Source organism: Panulirus ornatus, chromosome 1 (genome assembly GCF_036320965.1).
Source record: "Panulirus ornatus isolate Po-2019 chromosome 1, ASM3632096v1, whole genome shotgun sequence".
Taxonomy (NCBI): Eukaryota; Metazoa; Arthropoda; class Malacostraca; order Decapoda; family Palinuridae; genus Panulirus; species Panulirus ornatus.
Genome location: NC_092224.1, coordinates 89,846,015 through 89,858,721, shown reverse-complemented (window position 1 = coordinate 89,858,721; position 12,707 = coordinate 89,846,015). Strand labels below are relative to the sequence as shown.

Below are 12,707 nucleotides of genomic sequence, written 5' to 3'. Positions count from 1 at the left end.
CCATCCACTGCCAGATCCACTCCCAGATATCTAAAACACTTTACTTCCTCCAGTTTTGCTCCATTCAAACTTACCTCCCAATTGACTTGACCCTCAACCCTACTGTACCTAATAACCTTGCTCTTATTCACATTTACTCTTAACTTTCTTCTTTCACACACTTTACCAAACTCAGTCACCAGCTTCTGCAGTTTCTCACATGAATCAGCCACCAGCACTGTATCATCAGCGAACAACAACTGACTCACTTCCCAAGCTCTCTCATCCCCAACAGACTTCATACTTGCCCCTCTTTCCAAAACTCTTGCATTCACATCCCTAACAACCCCATCCATAAATAAATTAAACAACCATGGAGACATCACACACCCCTGCCGCAAACCTACATTCACTGAGAACCAATCACTTTCCTCTCTTCCTACACATACACATGCCTTACATCCTCGATAAAAACTTTTCACTGCTTCTAACAACTTGCCTCCCACACCATATATTCTTAATACCTTCCACAGAGCATCTCTATCAACTCTATCATATGCCTTCTCCAGATCCATAAATGCTACATACAAATCCATTTGCTTTTCTAAGTACTTCTCACATACATTCTTCAAAGCAAACACCTGATCCACACATCCTCTACCACTTCTGAAACCACACTGCTCTTCCCCAATCTGATGCTCTGTACATGCCTTCACCCTCTCAATCAATATCCTCCCATATAATTTACCAGGAATACTCAACAAACTTATACCTCTGTAATCTGAGCACTCACTCTTATCCCCTTTGCCTTGGATTCAAATAATCCCCACTAGCCCTTGCTGACTCATGAGCAGTAACACCCAAGCACTATTACCATGGAGGCTCGTTTGTGAAAGAAGTTATGTACTATTTGAGTATAACCAAGTTTTTTACACCCATGTTGCCATATCTCCTAAAACTGTAAATATGTAATATGTTGAGTGACATCTCTCCTCTGACAGAAACTAACGATGGGTCGTAAGAAGTCATCCCTGGAAAAAAATACCAAAATTTTCCTTGGAAGCAAGAATGTGTGTCTACAAAAGAGATTTCATGACATACTGGGGTAGAATCCACCATCCAGATTTTTGGGCTTGCTTCTAATGTCATCTTCCCCTGAAAAGCTACATCTGGTTGACTTAGAAAGACCAGTACAGTGACTGAATACCTGATGGGGTATAAGCTTTTTCACACCTACAGAATAGCTGGGTTTCATGTTAGCTTTTAAGAACGCACCACGCCAGATATACAATATCCTAAAAATATGGAGTAACATGAGTAATAGCGTGTGTTCCAAACATAAGGCATGACAGATGAAATCCTTTACTAACATAGTAGGACTATTATTGCGGGGCCTTAGCTTCCCTAAGTTTCATAACTCACTTCTGCAGTTCTCTAAATCTGCACACAGGCCATTTGCCAAAGCTCCTTCCTTTCCGCATCATCAATTCCAATTTTCCTAACATACCATAGAAAGGCCTGTGGAGCTTGGATGTGGATAGGGAGCTGCGGTTTCAGTGCGTTACATATGACAGCTAGAGGCAGAGTGTGAACGAATGAGGCCTTTTTTGTCTGTTTTCCTGGCACTACCTCACTGAAACAGGGTAGCAATGCTATTTCCTGTGAGGCAGGGCAGCAACAGGAACGGATAAAGGCAAGCATGTATGAACATGTACATGTGTATGTAAGTGTCTTTTTATGTGTATATGTTGATTTGTATATGTATGTATATGTGCATGTATGGACATTTATGTATAAACATGTGTACATGAGTGGATGGGCCATCCTCCCTCTGTTTCCCAGCACTATCTCGCTGACATGGAAAAAAAGCAATTAGCTTAAAAAACTATTACAAATAAAATTCAGAGCATTTAAGGGGAGGATGAGGAAACAGTACAAGCCATACTAATGTGAACCTTCCCTAATCTAAAAATCATTAGCATTATTTTGACTAAAGAAATATACAAATAATGAAAATACAAAGATAAATTTATTACCATAATGGAAATGTGTACCTACACTCAAATATCAAATAATGAAAAATCTCACCTCATTAGCAACATCCATTTTAACATCAGCAGGAGCAGCAGGCCGACCTTGTTGATAAAAATCCATTACTGGGGCTGGCTGTTCATTATTTGCTGGTGGTGTGAAATTTTCAGTGTTAGCTGTATCTGCACCAGCAGCAGCAGCTCCAGAACGCCAATTGCCACGGCCACGACCTGATCAAAACAGTCAAGGGATAAACATGGATGCCTTGTGAAGTACTTTCTGGTGTACTAGCAAAAACAAAGTCCTGGTTGAAATTACCTAATGAAAAATGGAACTGCTTTACCATAAAACTTTGCCTTTTTAATTGACTAATGAATCTTTTTTTCATGACAAGGCACAGGTCAAAAGCCCTGATCAGAGACAACCTCAGGAAAAAATGAAACCTTTCAGGATGGAGCCATTATTTTTTGGGGGGATCCTCATGGCAGATGTTTATAAAAAAAAAAAAATCCTATCATTCAATTGGATATATAAAGTTGTAAAAAAATTTCCTAAATCAACCATAGTAACAGCTGCACGCATTCAAATATGAGATATGTCATGGTCAAAACTTCCCCAAGGACTTGGGCTACTTACTTCATGTACGATACATTAAAGAAAATGGTTAGTCAGCAGTTCTTTCCCCTTACTTCCCATATTTAAGTTCCCAAGTGCACTTTCATGTCATGATCACATCAAGGGAGATACTAGAATGAGATAGATGTAGAACAGTCAGTTGATGTGCAAGGAAGACAGCGAAGACACCACTGGTAAGCAACGTCTCTCTTGTACATCAACTGATTGTTCTGTCTCCTATCTCATTTCGTATCTCCCGACGATGTGATCACTAGATGAAAGTGCACTAGGGAACTTATTTTCATTTTCCATGAAATATCCGGGGTAAACCATGGAAAGGTCTGTGGGGCCTGGATGTGGATGGGGAGCTTTGGTTTTAGTGCAATCCACATGACAGCTAGAGACCAAGTGTGAACAAATGTGGCCTCTGTCTATTTTCCTGGCACTACCTCGCTGAAGCATGGGGCAACGCTGTTTCCTATGGAGCAGTAGCAACAGGAATGGATGAGGGCAAGTATGAATATGTACATGGCATATGTCAATGTGTGTATATGTTATGTATACATATGTGCATGTATGGGCATTTGTGTGTGTGTGTGTATGTGTCATTTCATGTGTGGCAGGGTGGGGGTGGGAATGGAGGAAGGCAGCATGTATGAATATGCACATGTGTATAAATATGTATATGTCTGTGTATGTATATGTTGAAATGTATAGGTATGTAAATGTGCGTGTGTGGGCATTTATGTATATACATGTGTATGTGGGTGGGTTGGGACATTCTTTCATCCGTTTCCTTGCGCTACCTTGCTAACGCGGGAGACAGCAACAAAGTATATTAATATATATATTCATTTATCATACATGTGGGCATTTATGTATATACATAAATGCCCACACACGCACATATACATACCTATACATTTCAACAAATACATACATAAAGGCGAGTGTTCAAATTACTGAGGTATAAGTTCGAGTATTCCTGGGAAATTATATGGGAGAGTATTGACAGGGTAAAGGCATGTACAGAGCATCAGATTGGAGTAGAGCAGTGTGGTTTCATAAGTGGTACAGGATGTGTGGATCAGGTGTTTGCTTTAAATAATGTATGAGAAATACTTAAAAAAACAGATGGATCTGTAAGTAGCATTTATGGATCAGGAGAAGGTACATGACAGTTGACTGAGATGCTCTGTGGAAGGTGTTAAGAGTATATGGTGTGGGAGGTAAGTTACAAGAAGCAGTGAAAGGTTTTTATCAAGGATGTAAGGTATGTGTACGAGTAGGAAGAGGAAAGTGACTGGTTCCCATTGAATGTCGGTATGCGACAGGGGTGCATGATGTCCCAATGGTTGTATAATTTGTTTATGGATGGGGTTGTTAGGGAGGTGAATGCAAAAGTTCTGGAGAGGGGGGCAAGCATGCAGCCTGTTGTGGATGTGAGGACCATCAATATCATGTGACAACTTTTGTTAGCAACCTCTGATGAACTTAGGCGAATGCTTTTTGAAAATCTAAATACAAGATGCATTGTTTTACTATCAAACGCAATGATTACCTCATATGAAATCAAGCAGATTTGTCAAACGAGTAATTTCATCAAAATTCATGCTGAGAATAGTTTCGAGTGGTGGTCCACAAATGGTTTACAATCTCATCCCAAAAGATAGCTTTCATTAGTTTACTAATTACATATGATAAATGGACAATAAATCTCAAGACAGACTATTACCTATTTTGTCTCAATTAGCATCATCGGATAAAACTTATCAAAACCCAGTTTTATTTCATACCATTTAGTGCCAACAGTATATTTCTATCTTATTTCAATACACTGCAAAACACTACCCCACCCTCTTATCGATGGAAATGGTTTCAGTACAGTATCTTCAATCTATCCTGTTCATTTTTCTGAAATGTTACTCCATTTGTAAAAGAATTCATCAGTTTTTCTGAAATGTTACTCCATTTGCAGAAGAATCAATTCATCATTGGATAGAGTACAACTCCCAAATCTGGGGTTGTTCTACCTATGCACCCTTACTTGACAGATGTGTGAAAAGCGGTCAGACAAACTGTCCTAGGCTAACTTCCAAAGTTGACCCTCTTGCCCTAAGCCCCAATGTTGATTCACTCCCTCTTCTAAAAGCATTACTTTGGGTTTTTCTTCCCAAGAGCATCCTGCTTGCATGCCCCCACCACTAGCAAGACCATGCAATACTCAACAAGCTACTGCGTAACATTATAATTGTGTGGCTGTTGGCTGTTTACTTAAGTAAATTCAGGTCAAGCCTACCCCATGCTATTAGAACAGGATTCTCCCCACTTACACACCAGTATGTTAAAGTCTTCCATTATTACAGAATTGTGTCCAATATAAATTTCTGCTGATCATAAGTAATGTCTGAGCTGGGGGCTAAAACTTAATCCTTATCTTTAATTTCAACAAAAAATTTAGTTAATTTCATCAACTACAACATATTTTATAAGATTAAAATACTCAACAAAGAGTAATACACCACCACCACTTTTTAATTTGAACATCACTATCAGGGAGGCAAAAAAAATTATGTTTGAAGGTAAAATTCTAACAGTTATATGGTTGTGGGGTATAGGTTATAGATAAGGATGTGCAGAGGATGGTGGATTGTCTTGAGGACAATATGTGCGAGGCATTTTGCTCGAGTAACAAGAGGTGTTTAGTAATAAGCAGTGTGGTTGAGAGAGGTAAATAAAAAGGGTGTGCTGAAATGGTTTGGGCATTATGGAATGTGTGAAGGGAGACTGACAGGATATACGTCAGAAGTGGAACAAGAGACTAAATTAGAGAAAGAATTGAGTGATAAACATCTTTGGTGATCAGCAATTAAACATGCAGGAGGGAGAACAGCATGCACAGCATTGAGTTAAGTGGAACAATGTAGCATACAGGGTCAACCTGCAGTCAATTAACTGAAAAAGTGAAATTCAAGTAGCCAAAGGAAACCATGGAAAAGTCTGTGGGGCCTGTTTGTGAATAGGAAGCTGTGGTTTCAGTGCAGTACACAAAAATTGAGAATGGATGCGAGCAAATACAGCTTATCTTCATCTGTTCCTGGCACTACCTCCTAAATGCAGGAAATGGCCATCAAATAAGAACACACACAAACATATATAATTTCTCTGAATAGTCTGAAATTTGCACTTTTCTCTGCCATTATCTTAACCGTTAGCAGACATGTTAAAACTCTTGGCATGTTTGGTCGACCAAACATTAGGGCAATTACCGAGATCATGCCTTTCTTTAACTCAAAGGTTGTGGAGACACCTTATGAAAGTATTTACCCTTATTTTATGTACTCCAGGATTCACAAGTTAGTAAATCTAACGTACCTGAATTTCAAAGAAAATGGCACAATCCTACAAAAAGATCAGACAAAAAAAAGATATGGTAGTGATAACTTACAGCCAACTGAATATTCATCATATTTCTGGAAAGTTAACACACCAAACTATATTAGAAGTAATAAACACTATTGTGAATATCTAGACAAGTCGTCTGGGGTCTTTACCCCCAGATCCGGGTGGGCAATATTAAATTCCCAATAGAACTGGTACCTTAAACAATATGATTGTTTTCTTCTCTTGTCTGCAAGATCCAGCCCGCCATCTTTTAGCCTGAGGCAAACATTTTACTACATTTGCTTAAAGTTACGGAGTTAGGCATTACTGCTCCAAGGCCTTTCATTATTCGACTGGTTTATGATAGCATGTCTCCAATATTCTTGTTCTCGACTTCTTCCATTTCCTCCATATCCAAACAAACTTTCCTCTTCTTGGTTATCAAGTTAGAGGCTTCGTTTCCTTTAAAAAAACAGGTCAAGCTTTCAAATTATGTTTTCAAGCCCAGTCATATAAAACGCAGAACATACAAATCACACAAGGTCTCCTTATAGGAAGAAGCATATACACGACTCAATACGTGCATGACCAACAAAACTGGTACCTGGCCTAGAAATCTAAAATATGTGGAAAGACAAAGCTTTAATTAACCATAGTCAGAGGCTGAGAAAACAGGATTATAAGTGCCATTTAAGAACAAACGTACACCTGTAAATTAAAAAAGCTGGCATAAATAAATCTTCAAAAAAGCCAATATACTATAAAATATACTTTCTACTCAAAAGAGTACTTAAAACAAGTACTGTGTTCCTAATGAAGCTGCAAATGAAAATGAGGTCTTTAAAAAGGTCCAGTTGGTATTTCTTTAATCACAAAACTTTAGTAATAAAAATAGCCATTTCAAACCCATTTCCCTTGATAAGCAAACTGTTTAAGTGATTCTTTGTACCAGCATTGCCCAACTGCGTTGATGGGATAATTGGTACTGAAATGCTGATATACAACTGCTGGGGCACATTTGGTGCATCTCTAAAGCCCAACAGGCCAATTCATGCATTAATTCCTTCAACACCATTTACTTAACTTTAAAGTTAATAAATCTACGAAGGCTTTGGTCTACTTGCCGTGTCAATCTCACCAAATTATCTCGTCTTTTCCCTCAAAATCCATCATCTTCAAATCACCATACATAACACACTCCCAAGTTTTTAAACAATTAATGACAAGTTTTTCCATCCAAATCAATAACTATACATGGCGTTTAATGAAAGAACAAATTTTTGTTTCTGTGGTGCCCCTAAACTGCAGCTATGGGCCTAAACTCACTAAACCTTATGGATAAAACCAAGGCAACCACACAAACCAGACTACTTAAACGTAACCCAGATGTGGCACATGGGGGAAAATGTTAAGTCCTTGGCAATTGGCCAAGTCTGAAATCTGCCCAGAGAATTTCCACACGTGGCCGTCCAAAAGTAGGGTCTTTCCAACATGATTGGGAAAATTTTTACCCTCACCTGTACATGCAAAACACTGTCCAAGCAAAACAATGGTGTTAAAACCACCTTCATCAAGAGCAACACCGGAAGTCTATCTTCGATCGCACACGGCACCGGCCAGGCGTCAGGAGCCAGGGCTTTGTTAGCTTACACAGAGTTCAACCAAACACTATTCCTACATTCAATCCACACTCATCTACCAACAAAAGGCTTTACCAAAGACGTGAAAGAATCTTCTAAAACTAAGATTAGATAAATAAAAACTACTAAGCAATTCCCTAGGGTAGAAAAGGACAATAGCGGTTCTTAATGGCGTCGTGGTAGCAGACCATCACCTCCACCGGCTAAGTATTTTCAATCATTTTACTACCACAAAATATAAAATGACTACAACTATTATTTATTATTGATCACTACTGCACCAAGCTCAATTTCATTGTATAGAACCTGAGAAACATACAGAAGTCTACTGGCAAATCAACATCACATACCTCTGCCTCTCATGATGTCCTTCTGATCTCGTCTCCACCGGAATATGGCGGGGTAACATGCGCTTCACCTTCATGTCCGCTTGTATAATTAGTCATCCTCATTTCATCGAGAATATGTCAGATTTTTTTGTAAAAATATACAACTTTTCATAGTTTCACATTAATGAAATCTATAAGTAACCGTAGTTTGAGGAAACCATGATATTTGTGGGGAAAATATGATGCGTAAGGCATCTTTCTGTTGGTACGCCTGGCATATGAGAAAACGGAGATGGTAAAAATCAATGAGTCACTTCAACATATACTAATATAAGGAAGATATGTGCCCATTTCTGTATTACATATGAGTCTAAATGTATGTATTAACACAGTGATATACGTATTTGAATATGCAAATTCATATGCATATAAGTATTATTCCTGTCCGTCCCAGTTGTCTGGGCTATATCACAGCCCTCAAACCGCCCACACACCGAGGTAGATCTTGGAAAGAGGTTGACGAAACATTATAGATACTTACCCTTTGAGGGAAGATTGGTCAAGCTTACGTTTATAGAGTCAAAATAAAGGAAATTCAGAGGAGATCTGATCAAAGTTTTTCAGCTTCTCTGTATTCCTGAGGATGTGAAGTACATAGCTCTTGTCCTGAAGTTCTTGTGGGAAATCGAGGAGTCTCTCGTTTCAGCTCCATAAGCGAAGACGCAGGATGATAGGAATTTGTAAAGAAAGTCACTTCACTATTGTCGAAGGGACAATCTTTTTGGAACATACAGACGGATTGGGTGGTACAAAGATGATCCCAGGAGAGATGCATCAAAAGATTACCATGGTAGGTACTTAAGAGCGCGAGCTGAAGGTCACTCATACAAGAATCTACACTCTTAGACTTACATAGATAAGCCCTAACACGTTTAAGTTGGAAAATACCCACGAAAGAAATAAGGAAATACATTAACATAAGATACAAGGAGGGAAAATAGAATACAGATAAGATAGAAAGAAAAAAAGTTGGATCACAGGTACCTAAAGGTACTCACAGGACCTCTTGTGAATGTAGACTTGTTGGTTTTAAATGCCAGACCATTGTCATGGATGCGTTAGGTCATGCGCATGAGATCGGGTGACTGACATTTCAATATCCGGGTCTCTTTTTTTTTCAGGTTCATTACCTTAACCAGTTACCCTTCTTTCTTTCCTAGGCTTTCTTATTTGGGTGCACTACCTCATTTGGGAGATCCATCCAGTAGTTCACACCCCTGTTTATAGAAGAATATTTTCCTCATGTTCACCCATAGATGTTCCCTGCCAATCTTATATTACGTTCTCACGTGTAATTTCTATCAATAGCAATGAAGTCAGATACTCTAGGATCATGTTTTCGCACTAGATTTTTGTCCATAGACCTCGGTTACATCTCTCCTCAACCTCTGACATCAGAGTATTAGTAAATCAAGACCAGAGGTAGGCTACTTCTTCTTATTAGGGTGTCTACCTAAAACACACGGCCTTCATCGCCTACCATCATTCTTCGCTTTAAAAATATGTTGCCTACGTCCATACTGCAAAGAATATTTGTTATGGATATCATACTCCTCTATCTACATCCTGGTCTGTTAACCCTGATACAGTAGGAAGTGTAGGTATCCATTTTAGATCTGGATTATTATTATCACTGCCACCAAATATAAAATCACATGCTGCCTTTGGCACGCGTGCCTGAGGTTGTCGCCCCGTGGTCCAGAACACTTAAGTCTCTCAGTGTATGTTTTCTCTGAGGCCTGGTATCCGTCTTGTCCTTCACTGCACTTTATGGCAATCATATCCTTCTTGAAGTGCGGAGCCCAGATCTGATTTCCATACTCCAAATACCAGTGACTTCTAAAGCAGGAAAGACATAGAACTCTCCTTATCCAGATACGAATAGAATTAGGTCTATTGATTTTGGTAGACATATGCTTACAAAATGTTATTTTCTCTCTATTGTGACCTTAACTTTTTTCAGGTATCAGTTTAAACTTGTGTTTCTCTGGACCAGTAGTGTATGTCGTGTTAGATATTTTAGTAAGGGCTTCCAATACGCTTAGACTCCACACTTGTGAAGCTGGAACTTAAGTAGCAACATAGAGGTCCATTCGTTATCTATAGCTTCCTGAAATTTCTGACAATCCTCCATGTCTAATACATCCTCAGATACTTTAGTGTCGTCAGCATATAAGAACACATGACAAACCTGAATAACTCTAAGTGATGCGTGAACATATATATCGAAAACTATGGGTCCAAGCACCGCTCCCTGTGGAACTCCATTCAAGATATCCTGCCACTCACACTGTTTACTAATTTCCTCTGATTTCTGTCACTCAGAAAGGTTGGCTTTACCCATGCAAAAACAGAGTTTCTATTCCACTATACTCCGGTTGCTTCTTCAACCTCCTATGGGGTACTTTGTGAAATGTGTTCATTTCACGGTACATATTGTCTATTCAACCTACTATGTCTACGATTTCAAGTTCATCTGTGTAATACATTTGGATAGTTAAAGTGTTGTAAGCCTTCTATATCCATGATCTTTGTTGGTTTGTCATCATAGAATTTGATATCAGGTATCATATCATGGCCATGGTATTTCTTACCAGTTCCAAATGTTTGTAAACCACACAAGTGAAATTGACCTGCAACTTCCAAGTCACTCATATCATGTATTGGCTATTAGGTTTGCACACTTCTAATCACCCGGCAAACTTCCTGTTCGCAGGGAAGTATTAAATATGAATTCAGTACATGATAATCAGTGGTATTTCGAGTGTGTTGGATCTGGCCCAGACGACCTAGATATCCCAAATATACGCGACACTTTTTGTATTTCGCCGCCCTCTCCACACATAAGCTTCTCTGCTTTTCTCTAGCGCGTCTATATTATTCTTCGTCACGTTCAACATTCACCTTTCTTTTAAAATGTAATTCCACTGTCTTCAAATTATTCTCATCTCTCTCTAATTCTATCTATCCATATATATATATATATATATATATATATATATATATATATATATATATATATATATATATATATATATATATATCTTTTTTTTTTTTTTTTTTCAAACTATTCGCCATTTCCCGCGTTAGCGAGGTAGCGTTAAGAACAGAGGACTGGGCCATTGAGGGAATATCCTCACCTGGCCCCCTTCTCTGTTCCTTCTTTTGGAAAAAAAAAATAATAATAATTACAGCGTTTTTTCCACATGACCTTTAGCATACATCTTGGCTAAAACCTGTAAAGGCAATTTGATTATGATGTACATAAGAGATGCAGATGTGTCTAATGAAATGTGTCTACTGAGGGAGCCAGCAGAGACAACAATTCCAAGATTGTGTTATTCCAAAAGGCATGACGACTTTTGGCGACATTATCAGAGTGTCAGCATTGTTATCGTACCTTAACATACTCTACTTCACCTTACCTTATCTTCGTGTCCCAGGATCCCATCCCACGGGGAATCATACTGAGTACAGGTAACTTGTATAGCCCTGAGAGTGTGATGTTCGTAAATGGATGGAAAGTTACCTGGCTGGGAAATAAAGCAAAGAATACCTGTCACAGATGTTTGATCAGGAAAAGAAGATAAGAACTAGAATATCATTTGTATGGAAATAGGTTACATTAACAGGTTACAGGATCGTGAGATAAGCAAACATTATCTCTGTTATAGTGTCGAAACTTCTTTTAGGCAAGAGGACTTGATGTTCTAGTGGATATATGTGATGCTTATGTCGATCGAAGGTACAGTTCAACAAGACCCGTTCGCTCTTCCTCCACACACACACACACACACACACACACACACACACACAGCTCCTAGCGAGCCTTCAACGATGTATGAAACTAACAGCGAGTATCGGGGAAAGACAAGAAGCCATTACAGTAGTGACTACGCTGAACGACAGGAAGTTGAGTTGGGAACATTGTTAACAATAAGTAGTTACAAACAAACATACCATTTAAACCACCGCTACAAACATACCATTTAAACCACCGCTACAAACATACCATTTAAACCACCGCTACAAACATACCATTTAAACCACCGCTACAAACATACCATTTAAACCACCGCTACAAACATACCATTAAAGCCACCGACAGCTCCTACTGCTAGAGATCCCTCGTCCCCGATTTGCAGTTTGGCACCAGTACCATATAGAGCCCATCCTAGCTTGTGCGGACTGATAGAAGTGCAGCCTCATCCCAGCTACAGGGAATACTATAAACATTTAACTAGATTGTCCCTCCAGTGTCTGTGTCAAGCTTGTCTGTTTAACCCCTCTCTCCAGATTCCCTTATGTGGCCCCAGTCGTTATTGCTCGTAATTTCTTTATATTTTTCCAGCCTTTACGTGTGTAAAGATCCGCCAAGTCCGGCCTAGTGCCGTCCATTACTGGTACATGTCGGGAGGTGGTGGGGGGGGTCATTAGGGTAACATGTGTGTGTGTGTGTGTGTGTACTAGAAAATCCAGGAGGATAACCTGTACGTGTTTCGTCCTTTAGGATACAATTGATTAAATGAGCTGTTATATCCATCACACACACACACACACACACACACACACACACACACACACTGGACTAGCCAGCCTCCTCAGTCAACCATCAATGCTTTTCTGAAGCAATCAGAAAGCTTCATAGATTGGAACCCACGTATGTTCT

At 39.1% G+C, this 12,707-nt stretch overlaps 1 protein-coding gene across 8 annotated transcripts in view; it reads right to left on the bottom strand.

Moving 5' to 3' along the window:
* Nucleotides 1-8,157, bottom strand: part of LOC139750797 (double-stranded RNA-specific editase 1-like) — a 31,310-nt gene extending 23,153 nt beyond the window's left edge. For 5 of the 8 annotated variants that reach the window (XM_071665550.1, XM_071665585.1, XM_071665567.1 and 2 more), the window contains exons 1-2: nt 8,000-8,157; nt 2,068-2,240 (exon numbers count right to left, since the gene is read on the bottom strand). In XM_071665550.1, the coding sequence (XP_071521651.1) occupies nt 2,068-2,240; nt 8,000-8,012 (186 nt within the window). In that variant the 5' untranslated portion in view covers nt 8,013-8,157. The remainder of the gene's footprint in view (nt 1-2,067; nt 2,241-7,999) is intronic. The other 3 variants (XM_071665558.1, XM_071665593.1, XM_071665576.1) reach the window with 1 other exon arrangement.
* Nucleotides 8,158-12,707: the final 4,550 nt, after the last annotated feature.